The following is a 24770-nucleotide window of genomic DNA, read 5'->3' as shown; positions in this document are numbered from 1 at the left end:
TCTCAGTAGAGCAATCTGTCAAACAGAGACTGTGGTGCTGCTGCAGGGAGCAGTGCGGGCACGGCTGGGCACAGCCTGCAGGGATGCTCACAGAAGAGCCTGGTGCTGCATTGCTACAGCACAGCGCGGCAGCATCTGCAGGGAGCGGCATCGAGTCGCGCTGCCCACAGACATCTCACAAAGCAGATTGTCCTGAGATCTTGTTTTCTATCTCCACCATCTCCCTTATTTCCCCTTTTAAGGTCATCTGTTTGGTGGAAAGGAAGCCATAAACCAAATCTCTGCTAAGGAAAGCAATGAGGCTGGAGGCACAGACCCTACTGAGGGCTGCCCTTAGCTATGGCTGAAGGAGAAGTCAAGAACAGCATCACAAAATTGGTTTTCAAAATAATTAAGACACTGGAGGCCTTGCTGCTCTTACCACCTGCCTCTGCTCACTGCGTGTGGGGAGGATTCAGTGATGCTGTAACTGCTCAAAGCATCTCCCTGCAGTGATGTGCACTGACTTCTGAACTAGAATCAAACTCTCTCTAAACTAGAATTAAAGTATTTCTGACCTGGGTAAGAAAACATTGTCCAGGCCCCACAGCATGAGCACTAGGCCTCCTCACCTGGACATCATCTCCAAACAGAAGGGCTGCCCAGATAATTCAGCACTATTAACAGCACTGGAGAGTACCAGAACCACAGCAGGGCAGAACTGCCAGCTGGAGACTTACCTCAGGCACCAGCAGGACTGGGCGTTTCATGTCCTGGTGCTGGGTCCATCTTCTCACCTTGAAACAGCCTCAATTGCTCCTGTTCTGAAAAGCCCTGGCCTTGTTCAGATCATACAGACACACACACACAAAAAAAAAAGACTTGGCCAGTAAAAGCAAATAATGAAGACTCCTGTTTTTAAACTGCAGAACATTCGAAAATGTCCTCTTTGCACAAGGAGAGCTTTAACACCTAAGGAGAGCTTTAATCACCAACAGGATTGGGGCACGCAAGGGAATAAATCAAGACGACTGTCAAGCTTTGAAAGAACTTAAAAGACATTAATGCTAAAAAAATATTTATTTTTTTTATAAATATAAATCTCTATTCATGACACAACATGAAAGGAGACATAAAATTTACTCATGGGAAAATAAGATTTTACAGCTTGAGTTATAAAAGTTACAGTGAGAAAAAATGAATTCCAGTGTTAGTTTTCTGTAAAACAGTAAATATCACACCACCAAATCACAGGAATGCAATGAAGAAACCATTTGTCATTAAAAAAAAAGGAATTGTTATCAATATTCACTTAGAGACAGACTCTAAGCAGTTACTCCATGGATTTGCTTCTGCAAAGAAAGGTTAACACACAATCCCTCAGGAAGGTGCAGCCTCCCTTTAATAGCTTTCACTAAATAAAAATAGCGCTGCTCCTTGGCCTACAGCCCAGCGGATTTCTACCATTCTCCTCCATCACATTCGTTGCTGGTTCTGCCCTTCTTCCCATCCACGGTCTCTCTTGCCAGTCACAAACGTTATACATTGCAAAATATTTATTTCTCATTTGGCAAATGATAGTATTAAAGAGCTTATAAGGAATGTCTGTGGAAAAAATATATATACAGTGCAACCCCAGCAGCTACGCTCACTGAGGAAAACACACACAAGTTTCTAATGGATTCTTATAAGATCAGGATGAATTTCAGGGTGACCCATTGGGGCCTTCCCAAATGATCCCTATCTGCAGCTCTGAAGAGCAGCTGCTCTTGGGCTGGCAGTGATGACAACACTACATAGAAGTGCAAATAAACCCCTCTAAAAATAAAGATCAGTGTTTATTTTGAAAGGTACCAGCCAAATGTTATAAAAGAATGTGCAGAAACAAGAAAACGCAAATGCCAGTCATTTGTAAAGCAGGAATAGATTCTGCCATTGTAACAATATATTTATTCTCACATAGGTCCATTTTTCATTATAACTTGTTCCATCACCCCAAGCACACAAGAACTAGATTCAAGTTCACATGGCTACTTTTGTTTAAAGAAGGAAAATGACATTTAAATTTATGGACATACCAGACCTAACACATCTTCCTCCGCACAGCTGTTTCAGCCACTGTGGTATATTTTAGAGCCAGTGTTTGCTAGCACTCATCTACTTGTTCCAGTTAACTTCTCTGATTCCAGACTTCACTTGCACCAAGGTGCCTGCAGTGCTTGCCTTCCTCCTGCATTTCTATGCTATTCTCTTTCCCTGCAATTTATTCTCACCCTTTTGTGTTTCTGCTGGTAGTTAAGCCAGCTGAAACCACAAAACAGGCAGCAGCAAATGTACTGATGAGCACACACAGAATAGAGGGATAACCAACCATCCCAGGTGTTAGAGCAGGCCAGGTAAGGCACTCATCTTTCTTCTGCAGATGATACAGCTGCACCAGAAGTCCTATCCTTTCCCATGCAAGAGCCAAGTGATGTGCATCGGGACAGCTCAGCTCTGCTTAGTCAGCTGCAGTACACAAAATGCCATTTTTCAGCACCATCTGCAGGCTTGGGAGGGGGCTGCCAGAAACCACAGCCATTCCCCGAGCATTTGGCCTCTTCCTGCAGCCCACAGTTTCTGCCAGCTCATGTTCTCATGTTAGGGGGGTTGGACTCGATGATCTCTGGAGGTCCCTTCCAACCCCTACAATTCTGTGATTCTGTGATTCTCCCTGGCCCTGTTTGCCTAGGCACTGCTGACCATTAACAGGCTTTCTGGAGTTTGCTCAGTACTCTTTTATCTGCACAATTAGCAGAGGATAAGAATTCTGATTTCTGCATTAAGATGAGCAGAAAGAAAAGCAAGGACTTGAGAACCTGGGAGCACGAGCCATTCAAACTGTTCCGTGTGCTGCCAGAACACAGCAATTATTTGCAGCCTAATTTGCATCCTCATTACCCGGATTCAGCAGATGCCCCAATGCAGGGAAGGATTTGAGGCCAATGCCTATCATCCAGCTGCATCAAACAAAGTCTCCTTCCTTCCACATCCTGTGGAACTGCAGGTCTGTGAAGGGTCACCAAATTCCAGGCGCAACTACTGAGGATCCCACTTTCCCTAGGAGGCTACAGGGCTGTGAAGGGTGGCACAGCCCCACGCCACACAACTCACTGCTGCTTCCTGGAGTCCAGGTGCCATTTCATGTCAGCACTGGGGTCCCTGCATCACCCCCAGCCCCGTCACCTCCATCCAGAATACCCCAAGTTGGAAGGAACCCGTAAGAATCATCAAGTCTAACTCGTGGCTCCACACAGGACCACCCAAACATCAGACACCATGACTAAAAGTGGATGCGTGCAGAAAATTCCCTGCCATTCTAAGTCAGTGTCCTGGAGCTGAAATCCCACCACCCCCATCCCCAAACATGTAACTACCTTAATGCACGATGTAACGAGGGACACGTGGATGGTCTTTAAAGCTTCAATTCTGAGGACAGACAAAAAATGTTTTAGAGAATGAGACAAACACAGAAGATGGATACGGAAAACACCACTCCTTTGTTGGCCAAACACAAATGACTATTCTGAACACCAAGGTTTTCCCTTAATAATTATTGTGCTACAGGGAAATAACAGCTTTGCAAACTGCCATGTTCCTCATCCTGTCCCCATTACTCTAACAGCCTAAAAAGCAGTGTGGTTTCCTTCACCATCCCCCATGGTACCAGCTACCCACTTAAGGAAAGCAGCAAATTACTGCATATAGACTCAGCCCCTGCTGCTTGGCAACTGGCGAAGACCCAGAACTACAGAGAGCTCACAAACTGGTGTCAGCATTTAGGGGACACATGCCATGAAAGCTGCAGGAGAGCCCAGCCCTCGTCTGTGCTGGCTGACATCATGATGGGCTGCATGAATAAGACAACAAACTCATGTGCACGTGAGACCTATTTTGCTGAGGCCACACCAGTGTCCCAGACAAAGCTGAGCAGAAGACAGACATGTCATTACCACATCCATCTTCAAACCTGAGAATATAAAAGGAAGTTTCTGGCAGGTATTTAATTTAATAAGTCTCCATTGTGTCTGCGAGGTAGCTCAGTATTAATAACCAAAAGCCTGAGAGGAGAGAACTGAGGCACTTCAAGGTGAGGTAATGTGTCCAAAGTCACGGTTCAGTCCTGGCAGAGCCAGCAATGCTGCACTGGGCTCTTGGCTCTTGCTTAGCTCTGCACACTGAGCTGAGCTCAAATGCCACAGGCACTGCAGGCCACCAATTTCCCAGAAGGTGACAGCACTCTGTCAGAAACTGCTGCTGGCAACAGAAAAACATGGGCACTGTGTAGGAAAATCCAGGCTGTAAGAGCCAGGACAACCATGGAGAAGGGACACTAGGAACATCATCCAAGCAGAGCTTCATAATCCACGTACCACACCAGCTGTCCTGAGCTGGGGCTGACACCTGAGATAGGCCATTTTCTTGGCTCATGGCCCACCCTGCTGATCTGCGTGGTGATGTCATGTTTGCCCTTCCCCATAACTAGGACAAACACCTGTTGGGCCTTGTTGATAAGGGGCAGACTGAGGCTCATCCTCTGGTGAGGTTTGACAGGGCTCTCCGTCAGTACCACAGCCTGAGCCCCTTCCAAACCATTTTCAGAGTGGGGGAACAGCGAGGCAGTATGGCCATCAGTGCCCACCCCCAGCAGCACCAGGTCAAAGCTGGCATTGGCCACCAGGGCTACAATCTCCTTGGCGTACAGCTCTGTGCCTCCATCCTCTTCCACACAGAGCCGCTGGTGCAGGTGCACGGGCATGGGGTGGACATTGAAGTAGGGAACTCTGATGTTCTGCAGGAGGTGGTTGTGCAAGCTGAAGAAGTTGGACTCTGGGTCGGTGAGTGGGACGCAACGCTCATCCACCAGCCAGAGGTGGGTGTGCCTCCACGGGAAGTCATAATGGTGCCTTGCCAGCCGTTGGAATAGGGCCACCGGGCTTGAGCCGCCCGAGAGGGCCAGGTGGAATTGCCCAGAGCGTGCCACGGCTCTGCTTGCTGCCTTCTCGACATCAGAAGCCAGCTGGGAAATCAACGCCTCGGACCATGCTGAGACCAAGGGGCTTTTTCGAAATTTGGACTGGATCGTCTTGTAATCACTTGGCATCGGCCCACTGGGGTTCAGCAATTCCACTGGCTCTGCCACTGTGAAGGTCAGTTCCCCACTCACCATTTCAAAGTCTAAGAACTGCTGGTTCTCCACTCCACCAGGGTAGAGACGCGGGGCCTGGTGGGAAATGCTGTTCAGCAACGGTGTCCAGAATGCCCAGGAGGCCAGCAAGTTCTCAGTGGTTATGAAGAAGTCTTTCCTGCCATGGTAGATGTTGGAGATGAGGACAGAATACGCATCTCTCTCTTTCACAGGTCTGTACACGTAGTAATCAGACAGTAGCTGTCCAAAGATGTGCAGGTCAGGCTGCCCTACAACTTCTCTCCAACTGCTTTTTGGCATGATGGGCCTGAAAAGGTTCCTGCTCACCAGCACTGCTGGGGTGTTGAGCACACCATGTCCAATGTAGAACACAATCTGCTTGGGTTTACACTGGCTGTGCCCTGCATCCCTCAAAGCCTCACTCTGTGTGCAGTAGGCCCGGTTCTTGAAGAGAACTCGGACATAACCTACCCGTTCATCCAGAGCTTTTCCAGAAGTAAGGAGGAAAGGAACCCCTTCCCAACGCAGGCTGTCACTGTGGACAAGCACACCTGAAATGACACAGTGATCTCAGCTACCAAATTCAACTTGACACCTAAACAGCAAGCAGATTTGTGAGGAGCTGTCATCTAGCCACTCTCCTTCCTTACCTCCCAGAAACCCTGGCATTCACCGTGCCTCTTGCTCCACATTTAGCTCTTTAACAACAGCACAGGATTAACTGCTCTCCAGGTACCTCTGTGCTCCCTCCCAAGCATCCTACTTGCTCAACCCCTTTTTGCCTTGAAGGAAAGGTATTTCTAAGCATGAATATCGTTCAGACAAAACCTTTGATGTTAAGAAAACACAGCACAGCTAGAGGTGGCCTGGTGGTCTACCAAAGAATTCCTAATGCTTTATCCTTCAAATGTAGAGAGCAACTCTGTAAGAAAGCAAAGAAGTTTGCAGGCCACGTCTAAAAATAACACACAGACCTTAGCAAGAATAAAGGTACTTTGCTCTTATGCAGTGCTTCCCATTTGTAGCAGTATTCATTAACAAAAATGACAACAGTTCTATGTTTTTACAGGTCCAAGATACCATGTTTGTGGATGCCTGGAGTTACCCCCATGTCAGCTGTGAGGTCCAGTGTCATGGAGTAAGGATTCTCATCTCCTGCTCCCCTTGGCTCTAGAGTACTCCTCCTCTCCAGAACCCAGAAGAAAAAACTCACCTGCAAAGGTTGGTGTTGTGCTGACATAGTTCTGCCCCTTCTGCAGCTCCTCCTGTACATGGCTGGCATACGCCTGATACTGACCCAGCACAACACTCTGTTTCTCCAGGCCTCGCAAGGACTGCAGGGCCTGCAGCTTGTACTGCAAGACTTCTTCAGCCTTGCTCAGGTTGCCTGGGAGCTCCATGGTCAGGAACATCAGGGCCTCAGTGAGGTGGTTCTGCAGCACATCCCGGATGACGCCATACTGCTCATAGAAACTGGTGCGGCCTGAGGACAGTGAGGAGGTAAGATACTGATAAATGAACTGAGTGTTCTGCAGCCCTGCCTTGTGCTATGCGTGCCCAGAAGACCAAAACTGGTTTGCGCTGCTCTCCTTCTGATCTAAAAGTTACCATGAGCCTATCAAGCCTCTCCTTTCCCTTCAGACGGGTTTCTGAAATGCCCCTGCTACCAAAATGAAGATTTCACCCTGGCAGAAAGAGCAGCACTCTTCTCTGCCTCTTTTCCCCTGATTTTCTGTCCTCAGGAGGCTCTGGCTGAGCCATGCCCTTGAGAGACAAAATTTTGTGCACAAAGCTCTGCTTCTCCCTTGCTTGACTGCTCATTCAGGGGAAGACAGACAATGTACTTTTAACAAACATGACTCAAGCAGATACCTTTCTGTAATCCTTCAGTAGCAGGCTGCACACTGCAGACTACATCATGGCCATAGGCTTCCCCTATTGATTGATACTTTTATCTCCCTTGCTCTAATCCAAAGATACATTCATTAGTGTAATCAATGCTGCAGATTTGCCAGGAGCCAGGCTGCAGCTGAAGCCACACAGAGGAAAGAAGACGTCAAAGGAAAAATGACAATGTTTTTCAGAGAGGGGAGGGCACAGGGAGTAGCTGGGACTACTCACACACAGCACTGTTCTCCCCAAACCTCTCTGCAGTGCTTCCCTCTCCTAAAATCAGGTCCCAGCTGAGGTCTAGGCTGCCAAACCAAACATTCTGCAGAGCCTGGTAAAGTCGCATTAATTGAGGCTGTGGTTGCTGGGGGTGAGAAGGAGGGAGGAAGGTAGAAGAGGTGGTTGGGGAGTGGAAAAGCAACCCTGATGTTGCAGAACTGAGGGCACCTGACATCCCAAGAACTGCTGCGGGTGGCAGTCCTTCCCCATTGCTTTATGCTGAGTACTGCAAAGCAGATGCTGCAGGACTGCAGGGAGATTGCAGCCATGTCCTTCAGCAGGATATCCATGCTAGCAACTCTGGGCTTCAATTTTTCTCCCTGCAAGGCTCTTAGTATCCAGAGAAAATGAAAGAGGCAGACAAAACCAGGATGACCTGGGTACTGACAAGCCAGTTTGAGCAATGCCCAAGCAAGAGATACAAGAGCATCTTCCAAAGAATACCACAAACAAATACTCTGTACCAGCTTGATAACTAACAGGACAGGAACAAAAAAAGATTGCCAATAAAATAGCCAGATTATCGCATCACTAAACAGAGGAGGTTTTAGATTGCATCAATTCCAAACGCAAGGCTTCTTACTGACATCTAAGATCCCTGAACTGCAGAAAGCTCCCTGAAATTCCTCCAAAACTCCATAGCAGAAAAAAGGTGAAGCTTCTACTGACCTGCAGTCGAATTCCAATGGGAATCTTTTCTTGGAAGGTGATTCAGTCCCAAGCACAGAAAGTATAAGACAGTCTCTCTCCATTTCCAGGGAGCAGCACCTGCACTTTTGTTTCTGCACCAGCACTGCCTCAGGGAGCACTTTCACATAATTAATAAGCCTGCTGGTTCTCACTCTCACCTAGCTACCCTAGCTTTGCACACTTGCTCCACAAACCTTTAGCATCCACAACCTCCTTCAAGACGATCTCCACTCTCTCCACATGATGTCGGTTCCAAATTGGATCCAGAAACTGGCGGTTCTGATCTCGAAAAGGCAAGATATGAGCTACAGCCTGCAAAAAGAAACATGAAAGATCCAACAAAAACTTATCACATCTCTATTTCCTCCTCACTGCCCCGTTCAGCACTAGGATGAGGCCAGCTCTAGAGGGCCACACAGCAGAGAGAGTGAGAGTAAGGAAAAATCATCAAGAGCCTGTGATGGTACACAGTTACCCTACCCTAGCCCTACTACAACACATAGTAGAACACTCTACTGACTGTACATTAAAGGTTTTGCTGAAGCATTCTGAGGTTTCATGTGAAAAAGGCTGAAAAGCAAGCTACAAGGCTCTCAGTTAATATCCCTAAAAAGACAAAGGGCTGAGTCAGACCATCCTGGACTAACATACAGCTCCAGAGAGGTGAAATACATCAGATCAGGTGCTTACAACACTAAAGCCACCTTGGAGAAAAAAACAGTAAAAAAGGAGGAAAAAAAAAAAAAAAAGAAAAAAGAATCAACAACAAAACCAAATCAAAACAAAAACCCTCTTAGCAGAGGTGGTCTCCTTATATTTGTTCATGCACCTTTCTGATTATAATCTGGTCGCAGAGCCACGGCTGGAGCAAGCTACTTTCAAAATGTGCTATTACATTTCTCTAAAACAAGGATGGCATGTCCTTGGATGCATCTCCTCTGGGACAATGCAGTGCTGCACATCCTGAGCCATCCTTGCAGCAGGCAGACCCTGCGCCCTGCCTGGAGCACAGGACATGATGAAGCCTTCCAGTCATCTCACAAAGCTAACATCCCATCAGCTTCATACCATATCAAATTAAAAACTGCTTCTAGAAGCCACGGCTAGCAAAGGGCCTGTGCAGTGAGATGGAAGAACTGTGAGAGGGAAAGGGCTTACTCAGCAAAACCAAAGCCCTGACCTTGCTGAGAAGACCAGATGAATTCTGCACCTCTCCCTCATGCACACACACAGTTTAACCCTACACCCCGGCTTCCCACTAGAGAGGGAACCTTCATCACAATTGGAAAAAAGCTCATCTGCACATTTCCTCTGCTGTGTGAGGGGACAGACAGCAACACACTACAGGGCATAAACTGTATGGAGCAACATAAACCAATGGATCTTGGGAGCACATTCAGTGACACTGCCTGAATTTGAGAGGGGCCATCACTCCCATCAGATGCAGGGCTGATGCACTCTCCCAGCCACCCTCAGCCTTGGAGGGGGCTGAGCATTGCACACTTCTTACCTGTTTGCCAAGGTAATGGTCCACCCGGTACATTTCCTCCTCCCTGAAGAAGCTCGTCAGCTCTGCAGCCATCTGCTGGGCTGATTCCAGGTCATGGCCAAAAGGTTTCTCCAGCACCACACGCAGCCAGGCACCTGGAGGCGGCCTGCAGCTGATGTTGATGTGGCGGGCAATCTCTGTGTAGGCAAATGGTGGTACTGAGAAGTAGAAGATCCTTCCGGCCTCCTTCAGCCCCTCCTGGTGAAGCAGCAACTCAATCTCTCTGTTCAGTGCAGTGTAGTTTTCGGCAGTTTTCAGCTGGTGGTATTGGCTCAGCTTCAGGAATTGGTCCTTGAGCACAGCACACCTGTTGGGAGATTCATCTGGGGGACAGGTGAGCTTCTTCAGCACATCAAACATCAGCTTCTGCCCCGGCTCCAGATCTGTCAGCGCAGCCCCATGGAAGGTGAAGCTGTGGCCACTGCTCACTTGATCTATGTAGAGCTGGAACAGACCCTGCCACAAATACTTCTTGGCTAAATCCCCTGTGGCTCCCAGCAAGACCACGGAGATGTGGCCCTGAGACTCCTCAGCCAGCGATGGCAAGGCTCCCATGAGCAACATGGTACACAGGACTCTTCTCAGCATCTTGGGAGAGGGGAGGCAGGCTCAGGAACACTACAGAGAACAGGATTAAAGAAGAAAAATCAGTCAATCCATGTTATAACACTGTAAAACACAATGTAAAGTGCCTCTTCTTCCATGGCTCAAAAGCCAGGACTTCTGCCTGGATCCCCCACCCAACCACAATTCTTTCCCCCTCCACAATTTGAATCACAGCAGGAAATGGAGCTCTTGGAAAGACTGCAGTCTCCTTGTGCATACCAAGAAGTGAAAATCAGTCCGTGCCTAAGATCTTTCAGTAGCACAAGAGTTGCTTCCAAGGCTCAGTTAATGAGGGGATATCAACGTCTTCAGACTGTGAAACTGAAATCCAATCTAATGCAGATTTCAGACCCGGCTACAAATGAACCTACGTGCTAGCAAACTCAGGCTGCTGCTTTCAGCAACATCCTGTTTAGGACTTTGCTCAAGTGGCATTATGCTTTGTTGGCACTGCTTCATGTCAATATTGTCATAGCAGCTCAGAGACAAGCACGACCACTGGCAGGTTCAGCTCACAGGCTCTCCTTTAATGCACTGCACTTCCACGACTCATGTGGACCACCACTCTCATGAACACAGCTGAATTAGGTTCCAACAAGCTACTGGGAGACAAATGGTCCAGTAAAACAACACGGGAAGAAGCAGTTTAGTCCTTAAAACGGAGTCTAGACATGAGCCAGTCTAGATGCTGTCTCATGACAGTTGTGTATGCAGCCAGGAAACAATGCTGGGTTTGTGTTCTGCCAAGTGCAGCTTTCTGTCAGAGAAGAGCATGTGGGCACCCACTCATTCCTGAGCCGGTAACAGCCGGTCTCCCTGGCCAAAAAAACCCTTTACTTGTTCTTATTTAGTCTTGTTTCTCTAATTCAAAATAAAGCTCTTTTAAGAGAAATGACGCACCCAGTTGTTACACTTAGAAACGGGGCAAAGACCTGTGATCACAAAAATCCTGAAGTAAGTGAATATACCAACCTCTGTTCTCATTACAAGTATTAGTTCTGGTCAATAGTTCAGACCATTTAACTACCTGTGTAGGAAAATACACCCACATAGCATGGATGCAGGTAGGAAAGACCTTTAACAGCCATTTTTTGATAGCATAAGGAAAATGTAGATGGCTCTATTCTGGTGCAGCTGTAGTCTCACTGAGCTTTGCACTGGTATGATTACATCATTTTGAAATGGCAGCTTCATGAAAGTACAACTGGAAAATGGTCTTAGGTAAAAGAATGAATGCAATGTTCTTATCCTTCTGTGGGCAAGGGGAGACAGAAAAGCATATCCTCAGACAAAAACATTCATAGCACGCCTGAAAACACTTCACTGGCTCTATTACAGCTGTACAAACAGAAGCTCTTAGCTTCTACCTGCCCAGACCTACTTAGGACTGTTGTTTCCTAACTGGAGAAAAAGGCCTGGTCCTTACTCCTCATGAATGGAAAGGGGATGAACCACAGATGCTGTCCTAGTTCTGACTGGTTCGCCCACTAGAAAACTCCCACATAAATCACTATTCCATCACAAAGCAACATAGGAGCTAAGTCAGCTAGAGAATAACAAACAAAACTTCTGAACATCTCTCCCCACCCTTAGCTTGAACTGGTCTTCATAAATCTCATTTTTCTCTACCCAGCAGACTCACCTGAGCAACAGAGGAGCTTTACAAAAGATGGACTGGCAAAAGCAGCTGGAAACTCATCTTCCTCACAGCCCCAATTGCAGATCTCTCTCCTCCTGTGGCTGCAGACTCAACGGTCAATGGTCAGGTGAGCAGGATTTTGCAAGCAAGATAAGGCAGCTTGTTCCCCTTCTGATAAATGCAAGGAAAGGCTCAATTCCAGCAAAGAAAAAATGACCAAACTCACAGAGCAACATTCCAGCTCTCAACCCATCCACATCTGCTGTTTTTGAGTGGGCAAAATGCAGGCAACTTGTGGCAATTCGTGACTCCTCTGCTTTCCCTGGAAAGCTCCATAGTGCAACTCCTCTGTTGTGACTGCCTCCCCTCTCTTGCTCCTTCCTCTAATCTCCACACATACACTTAAATCCAGCAAACAGTGGTGGCAACTGCACAGAGGCAGATGTGTGGCTCTGAAGCTTTTGCCTGCACTAGAAATAATTATCACGTTGAAGCAGAAGTTTGTTTTTCTTTTACCCACTAGGGGGTTACAATGTAGATGACAAAGTTCCCCAGTGCAATAGGATAATAGTTACACTTTCTTAACAACCTTTGCTCCAGGCCCATGCTGCCCACTGCACAGAACACAGCCGAGGTGCAGCCACCCGCATGGGAGGGAAAGGCTTGGGTGGGTCATACTTTTCCACATCACCAAAGAAACAAGAGAATTAGCCACAGAGCTTGCTGGCAGATTCAGCCACGCAGTCACATGGCATTTCCAAGCCAACTCAAAACCAGTTTCACAACACTCCCAATTGCAAAACACTGCTACACGGCCCAAAAGCAGCACAGTAAATACAGGGCTGTTTGTTTACTGCTCTTGTATCAAATAATCACCAGAATTCACATTAAAAAGCAATAACCTTTACGAATTTCTCAACCAAACAGGACCAAGTTACTCAATCAGGTTGCAGGGAAAAAGTGCCTGGTCCCCATCCCTGCAAAGCACAGAGGGTTTAATGGGGCAGCGTGCCTCAGGGCACCGACCTGCACAGCTGTGATAGCCCTGATTTGACAGCAGCTCATTTTAAATCTCGCACATTACCCCACTGTTTGGTAAAAGGGAAGGGATCTTGTTTGCTACTGCTGCATCCCCACTTTAAAAAGCAATTAACAGATGCACGGCGTGGCCCGGCCCGCAAGGCCGTGCACGTGTAACGCATGAATTACTGAGATGCTCCGAGAAGCAGAAGAGCGCTGCCCTCCTGCGTGTGCGGGCAGGAGCGGGAGCGACACCGCCAGCTCCTGCAAAGGTCAGCGGCTTACCGTGGAGGCTCCCGTTACGGGCAGGCTGAGACACGGCAGCGCCCGGCCGAGCTCAGCGCGGTGCCGTGCCCCATCGCAGCGCAACGCGGAGCTCGGGCCCAGCGCACGAACCGCCGCTCGGCTGCCCCGGATCTCCCGGTCATCGGGGCCGACCCCGCAGTGCGAGCTGCCACCGCCCGGCCTCAGCTTTCCGGAGACGCAGGAAGGAGCGACAGGTACGGAGCGGAGGGGACGGGCGGAGCACCGGCGGGGTAAGGACACGGGCTGAGCACGGAGCATCGGTGCGTGAGCCGAACCCAAAAGCACGGAGGATGCTGCGGGAAGCTGCTCTAGGGGCTGCCCTCCGCCTCCCTCCGCACCGACCGTCCTGGGGGTCCCGCCGGTTCCGGGATGCCCGGCCCAGCCCGCACACGAAGCAGGGATGCCGCCACCCCCCGCACGGGAACGCCGCCCGCTCCGGGAGAAGCCCCGCTAGGAGCCGAACCCCTCCATCTCAACTCATTTTATCCCATCACCTCCCCTCCCGCCCCGCGGCGCCCCACTCACCTCCCGCCCACCCACGGTTGGCCAGCGGGGCGCGGTGGCGGAGCGGAGGCTGCGGGCGGGCCCGGCACAAAGCCCCGCCCCGCGCTCCTCCCTGCGCTCCGAGAGTTTGTGGTTGGCGGCCGCTGTCGATGGTTGTAACGGTCGGGAGGGAGGGAATCTCGGGACAGGCAGGGCTGCGGGCTCTCCCACTGAGGCTGGAGAAGTTCCTAATGCACCGTGAGAACAAGGCCTTTACTGAGGCTAGGAGCATCTCGAAACAAGGGAAAACATAGCTGTTTTCTTCTGTTTCAACTTCCTGCCTATCTGTATATATAGCCACATCTTTGAACGCCTATGTTTACCTGCAGAACTTGCATTGCTCTGTGTTCTGAAATTATTGTGACTGCAGCATACCACCTTCTAACCATGTGTGCACCCACAGCACTGGTCTCATATTTTCTAAACAAAGGAGGCACGTCCTGGGGTATGTTGCAGTGCAAGCCTGACAGTGCTTTTGGACACATCAGGTTTGGGAAAGGTGGAGTGAAAAGAGACAGAAATGAAACTGCCCCAACGAGCAGGAATGCATAGAGCAGAACGCTCCTGAGGAATGTCCTGCTGCAATGCAAAGCTTTCTCCGGAACTCAGCTGCTGTCTTCTAATTCACTTGGGTGAACAATGCCGTAAGTTTCACTTTCCTGGATGAAAATTCCATAAGCATACAGTAGCCTGCACAGCTGCTGTCTGCTCAGACCCAAGCGGGCTGCAATCAGACTCAGGGACTGCCAGCATTGGAGTCAGTGCTGCACCAGGGCTCTCATTACAGGTGACACCAGCTTGTGTTTGTGATATAACTGAATTATATTGACAGTGTAACTTCCTGATGTCATAACCTTCTCTACTGTCCTGTTCTGGAGGCTCACCTCTCCTTTTACATGTGTGCCCAATTCCATAAATGCCCTTTGTGGTACTGTGAAGGTGCCGGTGATTGTCAGCAGCAAGGTTTGTCTGCAGGATGCAGGTCCAAATTAGGGATGAAGGAGACAGCAGTCTGCCCTGCTTCATTCACACTGCACATTGCTTTGTGACTCTTCCTGTGTTACCGGTGCAGCTTTGGGCTGGGTAGAATGCCTTCAGCAGTGGCTTTATTTCTGAAACCCAGCAGAGGGTGGATCACAAGCAAAGCTCAAGTGATGAAATTTAACCAATACAACTTGGGGAGGGGATAAATAACACATCTGAAAGAGCCAGCTGGACAAAAGTCTTGCACCAGAGATCTCCCCTAAGCACATGTAGATGTTACTACACAGCATGCTTAGCAAGAAGCTTAAGGGAGCCATGCTATATCCCATTGCTGTGTGTTTAACCCATTAATGACCTGCTGACAACACTGCATGGCTTGCAGTGGCTAATCTGAGTCTGGTGCAGCAGGCGTAGGAAATGGGAGGCCCTGTTACGGCCTGCTTTGTGCCCTGGAAGAAAAAATGGCTTCTGCCATCTACTCGAGCAGAAATGATTGAGGTGCACATGTCCCTGCTGCATGCCACACTGAATGGGACGAACAGCTGAGGCCCTGCTCACTTGAGCCTGCTATTATTACAGATAGAGCTGGAAGTTGGGAGCAGCGACAGTTGTTTAACATTTTCTGCTGAGTCTCCAGCTAGCGACTATGCCATGAAGAAGGAACTGCATGTGGGGGCTCTGCTTTATGCAATTTTTTTTTTCTTTCTTTTTTTTTTTTTTAAGTCTGTAAAAAAAATGGTGCAGCTATTTCTGAGCTGAAGGTCAAGATAAAATAGGTTTTTTGACTACGTTAAAAATATCTCAGCTTTTTCATTAAGGAGCTCTAACATCTCATAATTTGGGGCAAGGAAGATTTTATCTGGATGATGGTTTGGATCAGAATGTACTTTTGTCAAGAAGAAAGCATGCTTTTGTCAGTGTCTTTTCAGGCATGCTCAGCTGCATGTTCCTTTAAGGGAAGTAGGGCCGGTGTGACAGCTGACACACGTGATGCCAATAAAGGAATAAAGGTTTGTTAGCAAGGAACAGGCTATTAAGGAGCTACAAGCAAATAAAGGTGCTGTAGGAAGAGGTTCTGTTTGGTCTTGAGAGGAGGTGTTTTGGAGTAGGAAGCAGTAACTTGATAAGCCTGGCTTATCAGTTTGGGAAATTCTTATGTGCTATAGGTAAAGGCTGTGTTTGAGCAAAGCAACTGCAACTGGTGTTTTTTTGTTCTTTTTTTAAAGATTGGGAATAGGAAAAGCAATGTAAAATGGGAGTTGAGTGTAGTAGGACCAAGTTGCCTTTCTGTGCTGTTCTCCCAAGCTAGTTTTGGGATGCAGAGTGCTGAACTTTGGCTAGGAGGGGGTTTGTACCTCTTAGAGAGGTAAGGCATGCTTGTGATGATGCAGCCTAGAAATATACTTAAAAGCTATTGCTCTGTGAAGGCACCTGCTACTACTGACTTACAGCTAACGACTGAATAATCTCTGCAGATTTTTGATTCTGCAAGGCTTCTTATGTGCTGCTCCCTAAGCTAAGAGCCCTGCTTGGTCATGCTGCTGCAGCCTGGTCTGGGGCTGAGCACATTAAGGCTTAGGAAAGCTCTGAAGGCCTGGCCTAGCAAGCTTGTATGACTTTGAGTAAGGCTGTTAACTGCTGCTGTGAAGCAATAAAGAACAGCTGTATAGCAGCTGGGTTCTTATTAGAAAATAAAGTTAAACTAGCTAGTGGCTTCTGGAAAGCCAGCCTGTGCTAAGATGAAAGTCATAACAGCAGTCCCCTGGCTCCTACTGGTGTAGGAAAGAGTAAGAAAAGGGGGTTTTGTTATGGCTCCAGGGTCAGGTCAGTGGCTGCAGTACTTAATGAGTTCTGGGTCTGCAGTGCATGGTTAAACATCCTCCCTGGAAGCCTAAAATATCATGAAAGAGGGAAATCCCCAAATTCCATTTTAAGAAAAAGCTTAGGGACAGTAATTAAAGCTATGCTGGGAGGCTGGAGGGCTGACCCAGTGCTGCACACAGCAGCCTGTTGCAGTGAGGACAGGTGCTGTTCCCAACACCCGGTTGCTCTGGTTCTGCCTGGGTAGCTTGGCTCCTAAAGAGCTTATCATCAAAGTAAAGCTGAGACACTCCAAGGTGAAAGAGTATTAGAGTAATACTGAAAGCTTCTGGTTCTATTGCTTGTCTGCTCTCTTTTTTTTTTTTAAACTGGGGCTTTTAAGCTGCAGAGATCACGGCCAGCGAGTGGCTCGCAGGTGTGCCACCTGAGTGGAGCAGCAAAGTGTCTTAATGCAGCTGGCTTGCTGGGAGGCTTGAGTAAATGGCATTACTAGCTAATGCAATTACCTCTCTGCTGCTGTCCTCAGGCAGCCATGGGAATAAAACATAACTTAATGCCCTGCTGTAAGCTTCTGTCACAGACGCCAGGCGAGTCCTTCAGCAGCAATGCAGCACTGCCGCAGCAAGGATGCGGTCTGCATCCCTCAGCAGCCAGGATGCAACTGCAGCGTGAGCGCTTCCCAGCAGCAAGGAGGGAACAGGAGCTGGGGGGTGAGAGGAGAGCTCATCTTCACCACGTGCTCGAACCGAATTGGAACAGAAGTGATCAATTCAGCTGTGCCTGCTCTCTGTTCTACCAAAGTGATTCTCTCATCAGCTTGGTCATCAGATGAAAGATAAAGTGCTGGCACCTTCCCCAGATATTTCTGCTCTGAAACAAACTGCCTCCAGTCTCCCATTTGGTTTGGGGCTGAGTTGGGCTAGGAAGGGGGCTTGGAATTTGTGAAACTAAATGTTTTTGCTCATTGTAATGTAGGGGAATATTAGCTTCCTCTTTTCTGTGAGGACTGAGGAAATGGAGCAGCTTCACCAAGAGCTTTCAGTAGCGGAAGGCTTCACATGTGGCTCCCAGACTGATCAGTGTTTCTGAGTCTATATTGCAATGGGTTAATATACTTTGGAAGGAAGCACGAGGCAGGTAATTTGCTGTGTTGCTGTCAGGCTGTGTCCAAGAGCTTTTGCAGTGCTCAGCTCCTGAGCTCCTAAAGGCCTGGCTGCGCTGTGGCAATGCTGTGTCCACTGAGCAGTGCAGGTGTGCTCTGAACTTCAGGGCTGGGTGTGAGAGAAATTGCTTTTCCTGGTTTGTAAAATGTGGGGAGTTCTGCAATCACAGAGGCTACCTGAAGGTCCCCAGATGTACTTAGGATTTAGAATTAGGGTACCTAAAGTAAATATTGACTGGCTGATGAATTTCTAAAATCAGCAGTGGGAATCAGTGTGCTGGTAATCAGTTTCTTTACTAACTAGTATTCAACATTGATTCAAATTTAAGGTAATAATCACAAGTTGAGTAATATATAGACAGTACATTTCTGGTAGATTAAAACTTTAAATTAATGGAGGCTTCCTAAACTAGGCAGATCTTTGCTCTTTTGTTTTCCATATCTTCAGGTCCTGGTTTGGAGGGCAACGCTTTGTCCCCTCTTCCATTGATTTCTCATTGACTCATACCAGGCTTCCTATAGCAGTATGGTTACTTTTCTGTCCAGGAAGCTTTGGAAACTATTTAATGGAGGCAAAACACTTACTAGAAATCATCTTTATGGTCTCACACACAGAGTGGCCCAGGCAGCACCTGATGGCACAATGCAGCATGGAGCTGTGCTGCACTGCATGTCAAAATGCTGATCAGCCCAGCACTGCTGCACTCAGAACAGCTGAGCTGCATGAACACAGCTGAGGAAAGTCAAAGGTTCTCTGTGCTATCTGATAGCAGCATGGGAAAGCAAAGTCTAAATGATAGCCCTGTGCTCTTAGCTCAATGCAACATTAAAATTAAGTCCATAGTTTAACGACAGAATCCTTCTTGATCGTGACATCTTTGTCCTCCTATAACAAAATGAAATGCACTGTGATGCATAACTGTGTTGCTATTAATGGACTGCGTTGCAGCAGTGAATTGGCGCAGTGTTGGGATGATGTATGCTGCTCAGTGCATTCTTTGGCGTATTGCAATTGGAGCTTTGTTTCATTAGAGCAGTGTTTTTGCTCATCTTATCCACTACAGATTAACTATGTGTTGCTGGTTTGAAGAGTGAGTGGCCTTGAAGTATTGTGAAACACTGAAATAGAGCCGTGTTTCCAAACCTTGGCAGTGATATGTCAAATCTCAGCAAAAGGCTTTGATATTCAGGGGATACTCTTCTGGCTGCTGGTTTTAGCCTTCTTCTGAGTGTCTCTGAAGGTTGCAGAGGAAGTGGGTTTCCTTATGCTGAGTATCTCCTCCATGCTCTGCCATGCAATAACTGCAGCAGTACAATACTGTTAGCAAAGTGTAGTGAGTAAGTAATTGTTGTAAGTAATTACAAATACTGAGTTGAATATCCAGCTTTCTCTTTGCTCTTCTGTTGTAAACTACTGAGAATTAAGCATATATTAAGAACTTATACAATAGTGGTAAAAAGTGGATCCAGGACTCAGTCCCCTGAATCCTAAGCTAGGTCTCTCCTGAGCAATGTGTCAGTGATGCTTTGCATGCTGGATGCAAACCTCCGTCTGCACATAGTGCACCTTACCTGGCACAAACAGGGACCCTGTGCATTTGGGTTATGAAACAGCTGGGTGGTCCAGTCAAAAGCTAATCCCCAAATGGAAGAGCAATGAAGGTGAAAAGGAAGGGAAAGGTTTTTCAGTTGGCACCAGGGCTCTTGGATGAAGCTAATCAGCGTATCTGAAAACTTGATCCAAAAGCTTTCAGTGGTGGTACCAAAAGGCAGCAGTAAATTTAGTTTGACCCTCGTGTACACTTGGCATTGTGCTGTGGTGCATTGGAGTATGTGGATGAAAAAATAACATGTTTCAAAACTGTCACTCTGCAACTGGTTCCAGGGCCCGTTCACTGCAGGGCACTTAAATATTACAAATGCTGCCTGGTTCAGCTGTGTCCCCTGGCAATATCCTGCCATAACCTTGAGCGTGAGTTGTTTTCTTTGTCACGCTTAGCACTGGAGCTGGAATAGCAGAAGTAGAAACCACCAGTAACTGGGACCTTCAGCAACCTCTTCTCTGGGCTATAGTGCTGACTTTCCCATTCAGGCAACACAAGGAGAATGGACTGGCTTGTGTTGTCTCTGTGATTCGTTGCACCTCTCAGCCATGAAAACAGTAAATCCACTGTAAAACAGGGCTCTTCCGGCTCCATCAGAGGTACCCTTTCACTGGCTTCATGAGTGGAGTAGTTGAGAGAGAAATGGATGCAACCTGCTATCCAGTAAGGGGCAGGAATTAAATTTGCTCAGGGCAAGAGGCTTTCCTAGGCCTCAGCTCACTTAGGGTGTTTTGCAGTACATCTTTGGATCAGGTTTTGCTCTGCTTTACGTCTCAGGAGGAGAATGAGACCAGTCAGATGTTTGTGGAAGCCATGCGCTTCTTGGCATGTTCATTAATTTTGTGATAGCTTTTCAGATGTAACACTAATACCTGCAGCTTCTGTCTAGATGTTCATTTGGTTAAGACCTGTGTTGGCAATACCACAGGGAGGGCAAATCCTCCATTCTTTTTCTCACATCCTGTCCTTACTGAGCAAAGTTGGGGCGTTCTCTCTGCACCTTTGCAGCTTTTATCTGCCTGAGGCATGCTGGCTCCTGAACGGGTTCCAGCCTGCCCCCCAAATTCAGAACGGCTTAGGTGGGAGCAGAGCACGCGTGAGAGGCATCTGCAGATGTCTGACTCGCTTTTCATTTCTTCCCTTGCAAGGAACAACATCACCAGGTGAGGAAACCCAGCAGGCAATCAAACGGCTCGAGTCTCTGCCTCCTCAGGAAATGGGGCTGTACAGAGAGAGCGAGAGCTTGCTTTTCAGACACGATCCTATAGGATCAGGGTTCTTGCAGTGTCAGGGATTTAAGACTTTTTAACTCCCCCTCCCCCCCCTTTTTTTCTCTGCTTGTCTGAGCAGCTCCGGGCTCCCCCGGCATCGCTTCAATGCGAGGACCCGTCTGGCACTACTTATGCCAGGTCCTGCCTCCCTCGCAGGAGCAGCAGTCTGCAACTTTTGCTGCTCTAGACAGCACTTCATCTCTGAGAAAGCAGAGCTCTGCACAGTGGATTTGGGGTAAGAGAGGCAACTTTGGAGGGAGGGAAGGAGGGTTTCCTAACCTGGTTTAGCGGAAGATCTTTCCTTTGCATGCTTATTTTTGTTGTTGTTTCCTTTTTTTATTAGGAAGGAGGCATTTTAAAGGGAAATCCTTCCTCCTCTCTTATAATTGATATGAGATTAAACCAAGTCCAGCTTATGGTGGGTGACTGCTAATTAAACTTAATCCATTTCATTTCCATTCTACCTTTTTAATTCTCCTTGGGACCGATTCAAGGGAGGCTGAATCACAACAAATTATTATTATTATTATTATTTAATCTGCTCTTTAAAACGATAAGAAAAAAAGCAAATCAAACCCACTGCAATTACTCGTCGGGAGCTCTGTTTCTGCATTCTCTGCCCATGGCTGCTCCAGTCAGGTGGTGGGATTTCAGTGCCGCTGGGCTGGTGCAGTTGTGCTGCAGTCCGAGCCCCGTGCTGAGCTGCAGCGCCTTTGCAGGAGTGCATCAGGACGCGCCGGCTCGCTGCTGATGCAGCACTTCGCGAAAGGAAACTTCCTGCACCCCCCTCCTTCCCGCACCTCTCCGCTCCGTCACCCCTCAGCCGGGGGCTGCGCGGCGGGATCGGGGTCGGGGGGGCGGAGGGCAGACGGGAGCCCGCAGGATCCTGCGGCTTTAAGGGTGCGGCGGAGCCGGCGCTCCCCCCGCGCCGCAGAGCCCCGCCGGCCGCCCCAGCCTCGCTCCGCAGCCTCCCCGGCCGCCCTCCCCGTGCCCCGGCACCGGGCCGAGGGAGTCCCGCAGTGCCCGGCGCACACCGCGGCTCCGGCGCCCTTCTGCCGTGTCCTTGTGCGCTCGCGTCTGCTGATCCGGCCTTTAGAAGGCAGCGTGTGAATCCAGGCAGGGTGGTCTCGTGCCCTCTGAGCATTAAAGCCTTCAAAAGTTAAATTTAGCCTGGAAATGCCTTAGCGCAGCCTTTTGCTCCAGGAATATAACTCGCGTTTCTGGGAGAAATGTGCATTCCTCGTGCTATTTGCTAATGGTGTGAGGAGTGTGTTTATACCTGCAAAGTATAAAAATTCACTTGGACGTGGAGGTGCTTGGCAGCAACTCGCGTTTCCCTATTTTAAAACCACCTCTGCTAACTGCAAGGTACCTTCTTGCCAATCCCACAGACTTTGTAGCTGTATGAATTAATGGGGGAAGGGGGAAAAAATGCAGTTTGTGCAATTACTGATTCTGTTGAAATAGCAGTGCAGTGAGCTGTGCTGAAATCCCTGTAGATAGGGATTTCATTTTGTGTACCCATGTCGGGGGGGAAAGCTACTGAGCAGCTGGTTGTTACCGCACTGCCCATTTAGGTCCCTGGGGCTGCCGTGGAGTTGCTGCTGGATGACATTAGCAGTGCCTGAAATGATCAAGTATTCAACTTGCCCTTTTTTAGCCTTTCACCACCAGGAAGGGTGTCATTGGCCCCACTGAGGCAGAGGCAGTTGTCTACAGTTTTGAGTGGTAAGTGCGTATTTATATTGATTACATCTATAATTATGGTGGTTTTTATCTTAGACTTGCACAAGGACAGGGAAAAGTCAGGCAGATCTGTAGGAAAGGTAAGCGTTACCCTCATGGCTCCGTTTCTCAAGGTCGTGCAGCGCAAGCTGATGGTAGAGGATAGTAGAGGCATTGCCAGCTGCAAAGTCTTTGTTACGTGCCATGAAACTTGTGGGGCTTCCATTAGAGCTCTCTGGCCTCTGTCTTGAGGGTGCAAAAGGAATCACAGATAACGCAAGGAGCAAACCTTCAACTTTGTGTGATGTAAGTGAAAAGCTAAAGTGATAGAGAGCCTCAAACTGGTTGTGATGCGGAGACAAGAAGTCTCATTGCTAAGGCTGTTACTTACTTTTCCTTACGTCATCATATTAATGAGTTAAGAGACTCCATTTGAATGCCTGAGTTTGGCCTTTTTGAAGAACTGCTCTAACTGCTGGGATGGGAGGAAAATTGTAGTAACTGAGCTTGGTGTAAATCACTGAGGGCTAAGGAAGGTGATGGGGTGTTCCAAGATATGGGTGCTGTGAAGGCAACTAGCATAAAAGTGTATCAGTCTGTGCCTTTACAACAAAAACATGTTGCAGAAACAAGAAACTGCTCTCAAATTGAACAGAACAGGCTTCATCAGAATCGTTAGAAGTCACAAAAAGGTACTGCCAGGGAAATGGCTGCCTCCTCTGGAGTTCAGCTCTCTAGAAGTGAGCACAAGATGGTTTTGAAAGGACTCCTTAAAAACCTGACAGGATGACTGTACCAGGTGTAGAAAGTCAGAATGATCACAGAGGGCAAAAATGAGATGAATGGAGGCTTGTGCATTTTGCACATGCTGAAGTGCCGTCCTGTGGTGATCTCTTCAGGTGAAGTACAACTGATTATGTTCTACTGAAAGCAAACTAAGGGCAAAGAACCCCTCAGTGCTGAGCAATGGGAGGACAGGTTGCAAAAGATGAGCCAACACTCAGTGCCAGGGAGAGGGAGGGAAGGAAGGAAGGAGGACGTACCCAATGCTCTGTCCTGTTGCATCCAATGCTGCCCCAGCAGGTCTTGCTTTGCACACCTCAGGCATCTTCAGTACACATTAAATCATAGTAGGAGCTCACAGCACCTCTGGTACCACCGTAGACTTCTGTACCATGCCCATGGTTATCCACTGCGATAAATATGCAGAAAGAATGAATTTAACATGTCAGTGCACTGAAAAGCCCGAGTCAGTGTGTAAATTGTGTTTCTGAAATCTAGATGGTGCTGCATCTGGTGAAAGACTGTTGTTTTTTTTTGGCTGATTTCCTCCTTTAATGCCCATCTCTGTTCTGGAAAGGAGTTTGTTTGTTTTTCTGGCTGCTATTAATGCTACAATGAGATCTAGCATTTGGGCTGCCTGGCTGCCACTGCTGGTTGGTTGGTTTCTGTGTAAGGTGTCTTGAAACAAGTGCTAGGTTTATAACTTGTAAGGAGGATTATCACCAGTGCCTGCTTTTGGGGTTCATGAGCTTAAAGATCTGCCGCACCAAATTCTTCTTGGTTAAGGCCAGCATTGGCACAGAGCTCGGGCAGTCTGCTCCACCACGTGCTGAATGAGTGGGGCTTAAATGGTGATTTTGTCTGTTATCCATTTCTGATGCCTGGTATCAAAACAGTTAAGAAAGACTGGGTCAAATGACAGCATGTATTTTTGGAGGAGAAGGTCATGGATTCTGTGTGATGCTCCGCTGCAAAAGGCATGAATCCTTTAAATATTTGGGTACGTCTACAGTTTAACTCTTGCCCTTGGTGGTGCTTTGTCAAATGTGATGTGCTGCAATAGCAGGATGTATGACAGGCTCACAAATTCTGCTTGTTTCCAAGATAATGTGCTTCTTTTCCCCTGCCCCCCTAATTAAATATATGCTCCCTGGGTATTATGTGGCACTGCAGAAAACTCGCTGTGAATTGCTTTCTTGCAAGAGGTTTGGTTTTGAGAGGAGAAATTGAGGTGATCTGAGGAAGGGTCCCTTATCTTCTACAAAGGGGAATTTAAAAATTGCTACTGGGCCCCACCTGGAGGCCACGAGCAGCGCTGGTTCAGGGAGATAACCTTGCCCTTCCTCAGTAAGTTCAGCACTTCTGCCCATTTTTTCCACAAACTTGAAAGGTTTGGAGTGGGGCAAGGAAGAGAGGCTGCTGCTTGCAAAACCTCTGCAGATTCTTCCACTTGGCTCTTGCACTGCAGAATGTGGAGTGATGGGGAATGCAGGGGGCGGAGGCGCTGTTGGCTGTCTCAGTTGTGCAGTGTGATGCACCAGTGTATTAAAAAGCCTTACCAGCTGCTGTAAATTGCTTTCAGCCCATCCCCGTCTGACATGTGAACACAAGAATTCCCATGTGCCAGGAATCTTAATATTTGTTGTTTTTTTTTCCCTCTATTTCTATGCCTGGGCATAAATGTCCTTAAGATGTAATTTTTCCAGCTCAACCATTAGAATTTCTAATTAT

The 24770-nt window shown here is 48.0% G+C and overlaps 1 protein-coding gene and 1 long non-coding RNA gene across 7 annotated transcripts in view; one reads left to right on the top strand and one right to left on the bottom strand.

Annotated features, from left to right (window-relative positions):
* Window positions 1-1040: 1040 nt before the first annotated feature.
* H6PD (hexose-6-phosphate dehydrogenase/glucose 1-dehydrogenase) lies at window positions 1041-13617 on the bottom strand. 3 transcript variants are annotated; one of them, XM_048967469.1, is made up of 6 exons: window positions 12723-13617; window positions 11824-11991; window positions 9537-10193; window positions 8221-8338; window positions 6381-6650; window positions 1041-5718 (listed from the first exon to the last, which is right to left on the bottom strand). In XM_048967469.1, the coding sequence occupies exons 3-6, from the start codon at window positions 10161-10163 to the stop codon at window positions 4361-4363; spliced, it is 2373 nt and encodes a 790-aa protein (XP_048823426.1). In that variant the 5' UTR covers window positions 10164-10193; window positions 11824-11991; window positions 12723-13617; the 3' UTR covers window positions 1041-4360. The 3 variants fall into 3 exon arrangements, with proteins under 3 accessions (XP_048823426.1, XP_048823425.1, XP_048823424.1); XM_048967468.1 differs by having other exon boundaries at window positions 13126-13617; XM_048967467.1 differs by having other exon boundaries at window positions 11824-13617.
* LOC125703259 (uncharacterized) overlaps window positions 13229-24770 on the top strand; it is a 31592-nt gene continuing 20050 nt past the window's right edge. The window contains exons 1-4 of one of the 4 annotated variants that reach the window (XR_007380811.1): window positions 13275-13340; window positions 20611-20766; window positions 20875-20949; window positions 22192-22259. This is a non-coding gene — a long non-coding RNA (uncharacterized LOC125703259). Of the gene's footprint in view, window positions 13341-20610; window positions 20767-20874; window positions 20950-22191; window positions 22260-24770 lie in introns of all 4 variants that reach the window. The other 3 variants (XR_007380813.1, XR_007380812.1, XR_007380814.1) reach the window with 3 other exon arrangements.

This window comes from Lagopus muta, chromosome 21, assembly GCF_023343835.1.
Source record: "Lagopus muta isolate bLagMut1 chromosome 21, bLagMut1 primary, whole genome shotgun sequence".
Lineage (NCBI taxonomy): Eukaryota > Metazoa > Chordata > Aves > Galliformes > Phasianidae > Lagopus > Lagopus muta.
Note: the sequence above shows the minus strand (reverse complement) of the source record. Positions and strands in the feature narration are given on the sequence as shown.